This window comes from Fukomys damarensis, unplaced genomic scaffold (genome assembly GCF_012274545.1).
Source record: "Fukomys damarensis isolate Sample0158 unplaced genomic scaffold, DMR_v1.0_HiC HiC_scaffold_16, whole genome shotgun sequence".
Classification (NCBI taxonomy): domain Eukaryota; kingdom Metazoa; phylum Chordata; class Mammalia; order Rodentia; family Bathyergidae; genus Fukomys; species Fukomys damarensis.
In genome coordinates this window covers 130,288,981-130,301,187 of record NW_022900928.1, presented here as the reverse complement: position 1 = coordinate 130,301,187, position 12,207 = coordinate 130,288,981, and the positions used below count along the sequence as shown (strand labels likewise).

Here is a 12,207-nt window from a genome sequence, read left to right as displayed (position 1 = left end):
CCCAGACCAGGTCCACGGTTGGGAGCAGACCTGTCCTCCACGGCTGGCTCCCTTCTGCAAAAACTGCCCACTGCTGCCCTGGCTGAGGTGGCCTGAGGACCGTGCCAGTCCTCACGCTTCGGGGGGTCACCTCTCCAGGACAGCTGAGTCACACAGGGACTGTGGTCTCTGAGAGGCCTGGGCAGGGCAGGGGAAGCCTTTGGGGGTCCCCACCAATCAGCTCCCTCTGGGCACGCTGGGAACCGAGAAGGCGCCAACCAGCACAGCAGAACTGAGGCACGGCGGTGGCACTTGGCCAGGTCCTCCGCAGCCTGACCCCACCAGGCGTACCAGGCCCGCCAGCCACTGACGCAGCTCGGGTTTCAAAGCTTCTGCTGGTCCGGGGACCACTCAGCGTCACAGGAAGCTACCGCAGCAAGGCGTAGTCTGCACCTCCACAAGCCCCGTACAGTGTGACACAAAAGCCGCAGAATCAGGTCTTTTCCAGTCATACTTAGAGTTTCCTCCACTTTGAAGGAATAGAAGAAACCATGAGGGGAAAAAGATCAAAGGCTCCAAGTAGCTTTTAACTTTGGCATTGTGACTCCTCTCGGGGAGCTCCTCAGAAGGACAGCGGGCCGGGGGGCAGGGAGGTTTGCCCTGGCCCAGGCTTGGACACAGCAGCAGCACTGAGGCAGGTGACTCACCTACATGAGCGATAGCCATTCTAGTTCAGGGTTTTGTTGTCTGTCTTTTGAGACAGGGTCTTACTGTGTAATTCAGGCCGGCCTTGAACCCAGTGTGTAGCCCACACTGGCCTTGAACCCCTGGCGGTCCACCTGCCTCAGCCTCCTGAGTGCTGAGATCACAGGCTGAGGATCGTCCTCTCCCCTGCTACTCCCTTCTACTTTCTTTGCAGCTCAACCCTTTATGCTTCCTCGCTGGGCCTCTGTGATGTGGTGACCAACCTTGTCTCTCCCAGCCGCTCTTCTCTTCTTCCCATGATCCCTCAGGATTCAGTAACACACACACACACACACACACACACACACACACACACACACGGCCTCCCTCACCCAGCTGAGGACCCTGAGACCAGAGCTTCCTTCTTCTTTTCCACCCCCGTGTTCTCTTCATACAGCCAGATAAAAATAGCTTCCTCTGTGGTCAGACGGAGCCCTTCGTGTTTGTCCCACAGGCCAGGCCCAGCGTGGTCCTGCCAGGCTCGGAGCAGTGCACTTTTTCCTTTTAAAACTCAGCCCTGAGTCCCGCGCAGTGAGACCTTGTGTGGCAACCTCTGTGGGTCCCGCAGACCCGCGGAGCCTTCTCTCTGGTCCCTCCCTGGGGAGGGCCGGGAGAAAACACTGTGCAACCACAAACAGACTTTTCCCCTTCACCTCTGGGCTTCTCTCTTCACCACTGTGTCCTTTTGACACTCGTGGGCACAAGTAACCCCAGGCACGCCTACTTCACGGGGCCACGGGGCGGGGTCACACTTCCCCCCAGAGCCGTGCCTGGGCTTTGGGAGGAGGACAGGTTCAGCCCAGCCCTTAGGACCAGGCGACACGGGACACATGCTCTTCTCTCCCTTCCCCAGGACAGCTTACCTGGACAGTGAACTTGTCCTCCTCGTTGGGCAGGATTCTGTAAGTGTAGACGCAGTTCCGGTACCTGGAACAGATCAGAGATGTCATCAGAGTCCAGCAGAAGCATCAGTTTCTGTGTTGCTGCAAGGACAGAGTTGCTGACGTGGCCCGAGGGACCCAGACGCTTTCCCTCGTGGCTTGCTGGCCACTGTGTCCGGGGGGGGGGCCCAGGAAGCAGTCCCAGGCAAGCCCTCCCTTTCCACTGCCCCAGTGCCTGAGAGCCTCAGGGAAGGGCTGAAGGGGCCTTTTGGGTGTGGACACTGATTTCCTGCAGTGCCCCACAGCTCTGGGGTCTGATCCACAAGCATCCACTGTCGGGAAGACTCCCAGACCTCTTGGCTGCCATGGTGGTCAAGAGAAGTGTGAGGAGGAGGTGCTAGAAAAAGAAGTGATTCTGAAGCTGGGTGTGGTGGTGCACACCTGTAACCCTAGACCTGGGGAGGCTGAGGCAGGAGGATCCCTGTGAGTTCAAGGCTACACAGTGAGATCAAGGGCAGCCTGGACGATATAGCGAGAGCCTGTCTCAACTCCATTCCTAACAGAGACAAACATTCTGATAATAACTGTGCCAGGTACCTACCAGAATGACCCTACCCAGGTGCCCCAACAGAACCAGGCCAAGACGGGGGTGTCTAGGACTGGCCCTCATGACTCCGTGCACTTCCTGCACTAGGGCTCCTCTGGAACTTAGAAAACCAGGGGTCACTGCTGACCCCAGGCAGGGTCAGTCTTCCTTCTAGAATCACTTGGCCCCTGTGTGCCTGGCCCTCCGCCAAGCACCAACAGATGTTACAGTGTAACTCACTTTAAAACCTGTCTGGGACTCGGAAAATATGAAAACCATACAGAAAGCAATGAAATAAAAAATAAATGTCTCTTCCTGTCAACCTGTATTTCCTTACTACTTCTGTCTGTGAAAGGTTCCAGAGCTCTCATTTATTATTATCTTCATTTTTTGAAGACAGGGTCTTGCTGTGTATTTCAGGCTGGCCTTGAACTCACTCTGTAGCCTCAGGCTCACGTGACCCTCCTGACTCAGCCTCCAGAGTGCTGGGATCACAAGTGCACCACCATGCCCCATATTCAGAACTTTTAAACAGACACATGAGCCAGGCGTGGTGGTGCACGCCTGTAATCCCAGCACTCAGGAGGCTGAGGCAGGAGGATTATTGTGAGTTTGAGACCAGCCTGGGCTACATAGTGAGTTCCAGGTCAGTCTCAACTACATAGTGAGATCCTGTCTCAAAAAAACAAAACAAAACAAAACAAAACAACCAAAAAACAAACAAACAAAAAAACACATGAGCTTATGTATGTGTATCTTTTAAAATGTGTACAAATATTTCCACAATATTTCCAGTACTGAGGACTGGGTCCAGGAAGCACTAAGCTATACCCTCAGCCCTTTCGCATATGTACTTTTAGAAATAGAGACTCTAAATTGCCCTCGGTGGCTCAAAATGTGTGATCCTCCTACCTCAGCCTCCTGAATAGCCGGGATTGCAGGTGTGTGCCGCCATACTTGGCTGACATTTGCTTTTTTAAACAACAACAATAACAACACAAAGGTCTCAGAAGTCTTCCCCCACCAACTGAGAGCGGGTTTATCACGGTCCTCGTCACGTTCCATCCCACACACTTTGGCCACGCACTTGACCGGAACTCGATGAAGGGCAGCGTCTCCAGCTTCCTGTTGCCGTAAGTGACGCCGCTGTGGACGTCTCGGGGACGCTTCCCACCAGCAAAACAGGGCGGCTGGTAAGATGGCACCGGGGGCGGGGGGAGCTTTGCCGGCGAGATGTGAGCATGCGTGGTAGGGGTGTGCCGGGCACTCGCCGCAGGCCGCACGCTGCCGTTCACCAGCGCCTGTCTCCCAGCCCCAGACGGAGGAGGAGGGGCTCAAAGACGGGGACACTTTGTGCTCTCACAGCGACACCCTGCCAGGCTGACACCTTCTCTCCTGCTAACCGGATATGAAAGTGTCTATTTCCCCACACCCTGCCAGCCAGCTGGTATCAGACTTTTTAATCTTTGTGAATCTAAGAGGTGACAGAGAAACGATAGCTTGCTCTCTGCCTTTCTTTATGAGAAGTGTTCGACACGTTCTCCTGTTTTGTTGTTTTTCTTTGAATTTCACGTCTTTGCCACACTTTTGTTTTTGTACCTTCTTTTGTTTGTTTATCAGACTCTGATCTCTGTTACAATGTATTTGGAGTTAACTTATTTTAACCGTGTTTACTGGCTGTTTTTTTTCTAGCTGTGCAGAAGTTTTACGTTTCTTTTTTCGTTGTGAGACAGGGTCTCACAGTGTAGCCCACACTGGCCTTTTGCTAGCAGAGATCCTCCTGCCTCAGCCTCCTGAGTGCTGGCATTACAGTTGTTCACCGCTATGCCTGGCTTGACGTTGTACAATTGTATGTGGCCAATTTGCAGTCTTTTGTTGGATGATTTTGAATCAGTGGATGCTTAAAGGAAATAGTGGACGATGTCTTGGGATGCATCACTTCGATGTGTGTCTTCATTCGACACAGGAAAGCTTCTCTTCCTCCGTCCCTCTCATCACTTTATTCCTTCTTTTCACCCCCGTCCTTTCTGCAGAACCTGAAATTACCACCATTGCTGTATTGGAAGCAGCGAAGTAGGCCTCCCAGAGCCGTCGTCTGTGGGACACAAAAACCCTGTGACGCCCTTGCCAGCCCCGGGTCCAGCCGCAGCCTCCTGCTGCAGAGCCGGCTCCACCCTGGTCTTATCTCTTGGGCTCTGACACTTCCCCTGCTGATAGTAAACCTCCTCCTTCCCCACCAGGACAGCTCCAGCCTCAGCCTGCAGACAGCAGGACAGACTCCGAGTCAGAGACACAGAAGGGGTCGCTCTGAACAGGAAGCCCCTCCAGTTTAACGCAGGGCAGCAGTGAGACCTGCGGCTTTCTCCAAGATGGTCTAGATACATCGAAACAAAGAAACAGCCCTGATCACTGAGATCAGAATCAGAGCCGGTAGGACCGGAAGAGAGGGCCTCTCTCCTCCTGCCCTCAGAGGGTATTGATGACACTGCCTGTCCGCATGGGGGTCAGTTAGAGCTTTGGGGAGCACATGGCGTCGGGGCCACAACCCTTGGGAGAGCAGTGGTTCCAAACTGCAGGCCTCGAGTGTGAGGGTCTCCCATGTACACACACATGTATGCACATGTACGCACGTGTGTGTCCATGTATGCACACGTAGCGTGGTGGCATGCATGTGGACACACACGTGCACACATGGACACACACAGAACATGTGCACTATATGTACACACACACACACACACACACACACACATCTTACAGGCAAAAATGTTTAAAGCAGAGTCCACAGCCCTCTAGTATTTGACAGGGGCCGGGGACGTAGCTCGATGGTGCTGCCGCCTGCCTCCAAGAGCAAGGTTCTGAGTTCGATCCCCACTACCGAAAGAAAAAAAAAAAGAGAGAGAGATTTCCTATAGTATTTGACAGCTGCTCCCTAGAACATAATTGGACAGCTTGCTGTGCTTCTTCGGGGATGAGGGGTCTCACTCAGCCTTGTCCAGCTGGTGAGGGGGATCTGGGACAGTCTGTGGGGCTGACGCTGGCTCTCGCGGTGGCTGTGACCTCTCTCGGTGACTGGGTGGCATTGCGGTGTGATCACCTCAGGAGTCTCTGCGGGGACCCAGCCAGGAAGCGGAAGTCCTTCCCATCCCCCGGGGCCAGGGGCCGAGGGCCGCTGTCCCTCGCAGAGTCAGTTGGATGTCAGTGCGCGGGGAAATGGGAGCAGGAAGGAGTACTTGGGTTTGATTTATTCCCCCGGATCAGCGTCCTAGCTCCTCAGGACTATTCCCGCCAAACTTGCCCTGAAGCGTGCTTTGCACGGTGAGCTCCGCACGGAGCCGGAGACAAACTCTAAAGCCAAGGGCCTCCTTAGAGCTTCCGTCTCTCCCGGCTGATTGGCTTCCTGCGCCCCATCATGCTTTTGATATCCCTCTGTCGCTCTCACTGTGCTCCGTGTCCCATTTCTAAGTGGCTTGCCGGGGTTTTCTCTTCCTTGGTCAAGTGTTGGACACCTGGAAGGGAGGGGCTGGGCAATGGCCAAGACGGGTTGGCCTGCAAAATCTGTGTTCAGAAAGCCATTTGGGGCCAGGCAACACGTGCCTGTGAACCTGGCACTCTGGGAGAAACTGAGGCAGGGAGGTGGGAAGTGCCCAGCCTGGACAACTTGGTGACTTTGCGAGACCCTGTCTCAAAGGAAGAAATAAAAAAGGGCTGGGGATGCAGCTCAGTGTGAAGCCCTGGGTTCAAACCCCTGTGCTGGAAAAGGGAAAAAAAAAGCCAATTTGTGCAACATAGAAGTAAGAGAAGATGTAAGGGAAATAGGGTGTTTGCTGCTTACCACCCGAACCCCAGGAAGCTCAGCCCGAGTCTGTTTAAAGTCTGTGAGTTACGAGAAGCCATTAGTCACTAACTTGGTGTCCAAGAGGGAGAGACCCTGCTGGTCCTTTTTATTGTTTGGTCAGAGAATTTGGGCAGAAACTCACTCCCATCTCTAAAAGAAGCTAATGTTTTGTGATAGCTCTTCGTCTAAAACAAGCAAAATCACCGACCTGTGGGCATCACCAGGCAAAAGAAAGAGAACCGTCTCTCTGAGACCCCTAAGGAGTCATCTCCGTCGCACAAAGCATCACCGCCTCAAGAAACCATGACGGAAGAGAAGTTTGGTTTGTAAACTTGGGAAGATATAAATGGAAGAAGACACGGTAGAAAATGCGCAGAGGGAGGTAAAGACAAAAGGGAAAGAACACATGAAAGCGAACTAAGCATTTCTCTTCCACCTCCCCCCCACGCCGGACCCATCCCTACCCTTTTGCCCCTGCCTGGTGCCCCGGGGGTGCTGTGCCTAGGGTGGGCCTGGGGGAGGGGAGAGGGGCACTTGGCCCTCGTGTCCCTCCCCCCTGCGCCCCCTCCCCCTCCTCCCGAGGCCACAGCTCAGCCAAGGTCCTGACCCACAGCTGCCATGAGGCCAGGCTCTGGTCCCCTCCAGGCCCGAGGACTGCCAGCCTGGGTTCTACCTCCGGAGGACAGCTCAGCCAAGGTCCTGACCCACAGCTGCCATGGGGCCAGGCTCTGGTCCCCTCCAGGCCCGAGGGCTGCCAGCCTGGGTTCTTTCTTCCGCCCCTCTTCTCCGTCTCCTCTGAATGCACCACTCTTTCCTGCTGGGATCCTGACCACCACACAAAGCTAGACGTAGAGAAAGGAAGATAGGGTGGCAACACGAGAAACTCGACCGTCACAAACTTTGTGATCATATCCGGGAAACCTGAGAGCCTCATCGCTGGGTTGTTCTCTGAAAATTATGTGGGACCGGTCAGACTGACGTGAGAAGAAAGGGAAAACAAAGCTAAACATCAAAACGACATGGGCCAGGGCCAGGGATTTAATTTAGCTCAGTGATTTCCTCTCAAGCGCAAGGACTGGAGTTCAATCCCCAACCAAAAAAAAAAAAAAAAAAAAAAAAGAAAAAGACATGGGACATCTAAATATGGCTCCAAACAAAACTGGCTCTAGCAACAACTTTTTAAAAATATTTCAAGAATCAAACTGGGTGTGGGAGTGCACTCCTGTAACCCCAACACTTGGGAGGAGGCCGAGGCAGGAGGAGTGCTATAAGGTCAAGGCTAGCCTGGGCTACATAGTGAGACCCTGACTCAAAAAAATCAAAATAAAACAAATTCAAGAATTGGATAATGATGACACTCTATAAATGGTCCCAGCATACTTAACTTATATGACTTTTAGACTATAATGTGACCAAATCACCCACACCTATTTAGACAGAAATAAAATATAATAAATATAACAGATATAAACAATATCCAGAGTACAGTTAAAATGGTCATAATTAGGAACAGTTCATTTTAGTCAGGCAAAAATAGATTAATATTAGAAAATATTTCAGAAGAAGCTATTATGCCCCGTAGAAGCATCACAGAGGGCACACAACATTTTTTCTTTTTTCTTTTTTGAGACAGGGTCTCACTATGAAATTAAGACTGACCTGGAACTCACTCTGCCAGGTTGCTCTCAAACTCACAGTGACCCTCCTGCCTCAGCCTCCCGAGTGCTGGGATCACAGGCATGCGCCACCATGCCCGGTGGCACATAACATTTGATGAGACGCTACTCAGTCCTTCAGAAGTACACCCTCCTAGGAAGAGAAAGCTCCCTCTTTGACCTGACAAACACGGCTGACTTTTATGTGGTTCTCAGCAGGTGACAAGGCTGTGCTGGACCCTCTGGGCAGGGCCCCGAGAGATTCTCACAGGACTTCTCGCTAGGCTGGATCATGTCTTTCCCTGACATTCTCCACTGAACTGTTTTAGAAACACCAGCCAGTGAACAAGTTAGGAAATCAGAGTAAGAGTTGTAAGTAATTGGAAGGGTCCCACAAAATGATAATTGGTAGATACGGGGGGGGTAATTAAATATATGGCAAATGTCTACATTTTTAAAAAAGAACTGTATAACAGTAAAAGACACATTGCCGTGATCCCCCGCGAGACACTTCTCCTCCCTCTAAGAACACCTCATCCCATCACTGTGGTCGCCTGCTCAGCAGTTCTGCAAGTGCTCTTTCCTAAGTGTCTTTATGCGATGTGATAAAAACGTACTACAAGTGACATTCAACAGAAAGGAAGCTCTAAAAACACGGCGCTGTGCCCTTCTCGTGTACTTACTCACCAGACTTGGCACCAGGAAGCTTCCGGCTCTTCCCCAAAGTCAAAAGGACCAGCAGAGATCAACATTTTAATCCAATTCAGGACGGCCGCACAGCGGCAAAAGCACAACCAAAGACACTCAGGAAAGAGCCTTCCAGAGCCGCTTCAGAAAGCAGCAAGAATGAAGAGATTGAATGGAGGGGGGTTAATGGCAGTGTATCTTTTTACTGTAATAAACTTTTAAAGTTTAAATATTCACCGTATTTTGCAATCACACTTCCTCTGTGAGAGTCTATCAAGAAAATCATAAAGAAGCAACTGGGAAACAATTTGAAATAATGCAGAACGGGGTGAGGGGACATAATAAAAGGCTTTCCCACAGGTAACCAGTTACCATAACCAGTATCTCTGGGGAAAAAAGGAGGAAAATCATCCCAAAGCAGCAAAAATATAATCAGAAAAAATCATAACAGCTGGGTGTGGTGGCGCACACCTGTAATCCTAGCACTTGGGAGGCTGAGGCAGGAGGATCGCTGTGAGTTCGAGACCAGCCTGGGGTACATAGTGAGTTTCAGGTCAGTCTCAACTACATACTGAGACCCTGTCTCAAAAAAAAAATCATAACAAAAGATATACAGGGTATGTATTGAAAAAATTACAAAATTATAATCAGAGACCATTGTATGTATTGCTCAGAAGACTGGGTATTGCTAAAATGTCAATTTCCCCAGTTACATTTGGATTTCATGCTATCCAAATCAAAGCCCCTGGCTGGGGTTGTAGCTCGGTGCTGTGCCTGCCTGGCAAGTGCAAGGCCCTGAGTTCAATTCCTAGTACTGAAAAAAAAAACCCCATCAAATCAGATGCTCAATAGTAGGATCTTTTTGCCAATTTGACAAAATTATTATCTAGTTCACTTGGAAGAATACCTGAAAATAATATGAAAATCTTGAAATCTGGTATTTTACAAAATCACAGTAGAAACATTTGGTATACTATAGGTAGGATGCATTGAAAAGAATAAACAGGTATGAACAGGATATAAAAGCGTTAATTAATATATGTTGAAAAGGGATCACAAAGGGAAAGGAATAGAATCAAGGGGAGTGAATTATTCAGTGTAACGTTTGGGTAAGGATGGTTACTTGAGAAAATGCCCATAAGTCTTCATCTTACACCATTCGTTAAACTAATTCCAGTGAGATTAAAGGGTCCGACATAAAACAGCAAAAACAGAAGCAAGAGCCCATAACTGCTCATTTGGTTTTGCCAGGTGCAGGGCTAAGCACACGATACACATCTACTCCATGCACCCTTCCTTCTGCCACACAGACCCCTCAGCGTAGGTTTTCAGATGGGGAACTCGGTAAACGGAGAAGACCCTCAGTCTGAGTCTGTCCTGACCCTCCTATCTGCCCCAGGAAGGAACCCTCCTCACCGAAAGTCCAAGGGAGAAATCACAAAAGGAAGAAATGGACAGGCTTTGTAAAATTTAAAATCTCTGGATGTCAGAAAAAAGAGTAAAGTTTAAAGGCAAACTGTAGTGAAAATATTTGCAACAAATATGATATCAATAATTCATGGTGCAACCAATGTGGAAATCAATATGGAGATTCCTCAAACAACTAGGATTAGAGGTCCCATTTGACCCAGCTATTCCCCTGCTGGGTATCTTCCCAAAAGAATTAAAAGAATCACACCACAGTGATATATGTGCACTCATGTTTATAGCGGCACAGTTTGTAATAGCTAAAACTTGGAAACAGCCCAATTGCCCATCAGCTGGAGACTGAATAACGATGTGTTTGTTTGTTTGTTTGTTTTAATAAAATGGAGTACTACTCAGCCATAAAGAAAGAGAAATTGTAGACATTTATAGCTAAGTGGACGCACATTGAGGCCTCTTAATTAATTTAATAAGTGAAATTAACAAGACACACGTGTAAATACTGAATAGTTTTTCTGGTGTGAAAAACTAAAAGTGTAAGTAAGGATCAAAATGTAAAACTGATATTGTGTAATAGGAAGAAAAGGTCTGAAAGTGTAGAGGAAGTGGGAGGGGAGGGGAACGGAAATAAGGGAAAAGAAACAATATGAGAAAAGGAAAAACATGAAAACAAAGTCTTTGTAAACCGGGAAGGGTAGAGGGGGTGAAAGGAGGGCTGGGGAAAGGGGAAAAAATAAGAACCAAGATACATCATGTAAAGGTACAAGATCCCAATGATGAATGTAACTGTACTGTGTGCCTACAATGTACCAATAAACTTAATTTTTAAAAATTCATGTAAGCGGATAACGGAAAATCTCTAACTCGAATAGAAGAAAAACGGCAGAGAATTGAACAGACCGTTCACGAAAGGGGAATGAATTATCAGAGCGAGGAATCCTACAGTCAGCTCGATGTGGCTGCGATCCAACGCCAATCAAAACGAACCCAAACCACCACATTTCACCTGCCAACGTGACACATTTTTAAATGCAAATGTGTGGAGGAGACGTGCCTGCCCGGCGCTGGGCCCTGAGCGGCACACGCTTCTTGCCTTCCATCATGCGGCTACACCGTCTTATTTCAGGAGTCAGACCAAACCCTGCGTGACTCAAAGTTGGGCTAGCGCTGCTCCTTTGCTAGTGGCTGTTACCGAGGCCTGGGCCTGGTCTGTGAAGCCGCCCGACCCTGCTGAGTTCCATGCTGCTGAGGTCAGCGTGAGCCCAATCGTAACCTTTTCCCCTGAACTATCACTTCTCACTAACCTTGTGGGTCACTTGCTGAATGCACCTGGTTTCTTCTGTGCTAGCGAGCTAAGCAGTGCCAGCTCCCGGACAGCCCTGCCTGGCGCCACCGTGCCAGGTGTTTGGCAGTAATTGACTACAGGAAGCGTAGCCTGTTCCCTGTTCCTTCCCTTGACTGCATTCGGAGTACCAGATGGGCTTGGGGGCTTTTGTCTTTGCTGCCATCGGCAGCACTGACCAGGACCCAAGACTCAGCTTCTCCACTCTGTCTCGTTTCTGTCTGTTCTTGAATTCACCTTGTACTGTGGTGGCTCACGGGAGGCCAGGACCCACGGTAGAGGTCCTGATGATGTCCCCTTCCCTGCTCTCTACAAACATGCAGAATAAGGATTTTGGAACGAGGCGGGCACTCCCTTCTACTGCTTGTCGGAGCACGAGCTGGAACACAATTTCTGGAAAGCAACTTGTCATTCTGTATCAAAAGCCTTAAAAAAGTCCTGTCCTTTGGTACAGGAGTTCCGCCCCTGGGAACCTATAATCAGAAATACGAGTAACGTCATCAGGTGAAGACTTCACCACGGGTGTGTTTATAACAGCGAGACGTCATGGAGTACTTAACTAGAAGACTCAGACCATAAAATGTGGCACATTCAATTCTACACACTCAAATAAGTGTGATATTTAGGGCAAAATGCTAACGCATTGGAAAAAAATGCTAATGTTGCTGGAAACCTCAGACACTAGTAATGAGTCTAGATAGTGCAATACATAACATACATTTTATATTAATATATTTATATTATTATATGCTTTGGAGATCAGCCCTCTGTGGTGTAACTGACAATCCAAAATTGAAACCAAATATCTGGGTCCTGTATTTGTGAATATGATAGTTTCCTATAAAAGGGGACAAAAATTCTGGGCATGGTATTGTATGTACACTTCTAATCCCAGCACCCGGGAAGCTGAGGCAGGAGGATCACTGCAAGTTCAAAGCCACCTTGAAATACATAGGGAGACATTGCCTCAAAAAAAGAAAAAAAAGAGAAAAGTAGAGCTGGAGATTTAGCTCAGTGGTTCTGTGGCTTGCCTCAAAAGCGCAAGGTCCCAAATTCGATCTCCAGTACCA

The 12,207-nt window shown here is 49.3% G+C and overlaps 1 protein-coding gene across 1 annotated transcript in view; it reads right to left on the bottom strand.

Annotated features, from left to right (window-relative positions):
• Positions 1-12,207, bottom strand: part of Inpp5d (inositol polyphosphate-5-phosphatase D) — an 87,572-nt gene that overhangs the window by 69,694 nt on the left and 5,671 nt on the right. The window contains exon 2 of the mRNA XM_010608744.2: positions 1,587-1,650. Coding sequence (XP_010607046.1) covers positions 1,587-1,650 — 64 coding nt within the window. The remainder of the gene's footprint in view (positions 1-1,586; positions 1,651-12,207) is intronic.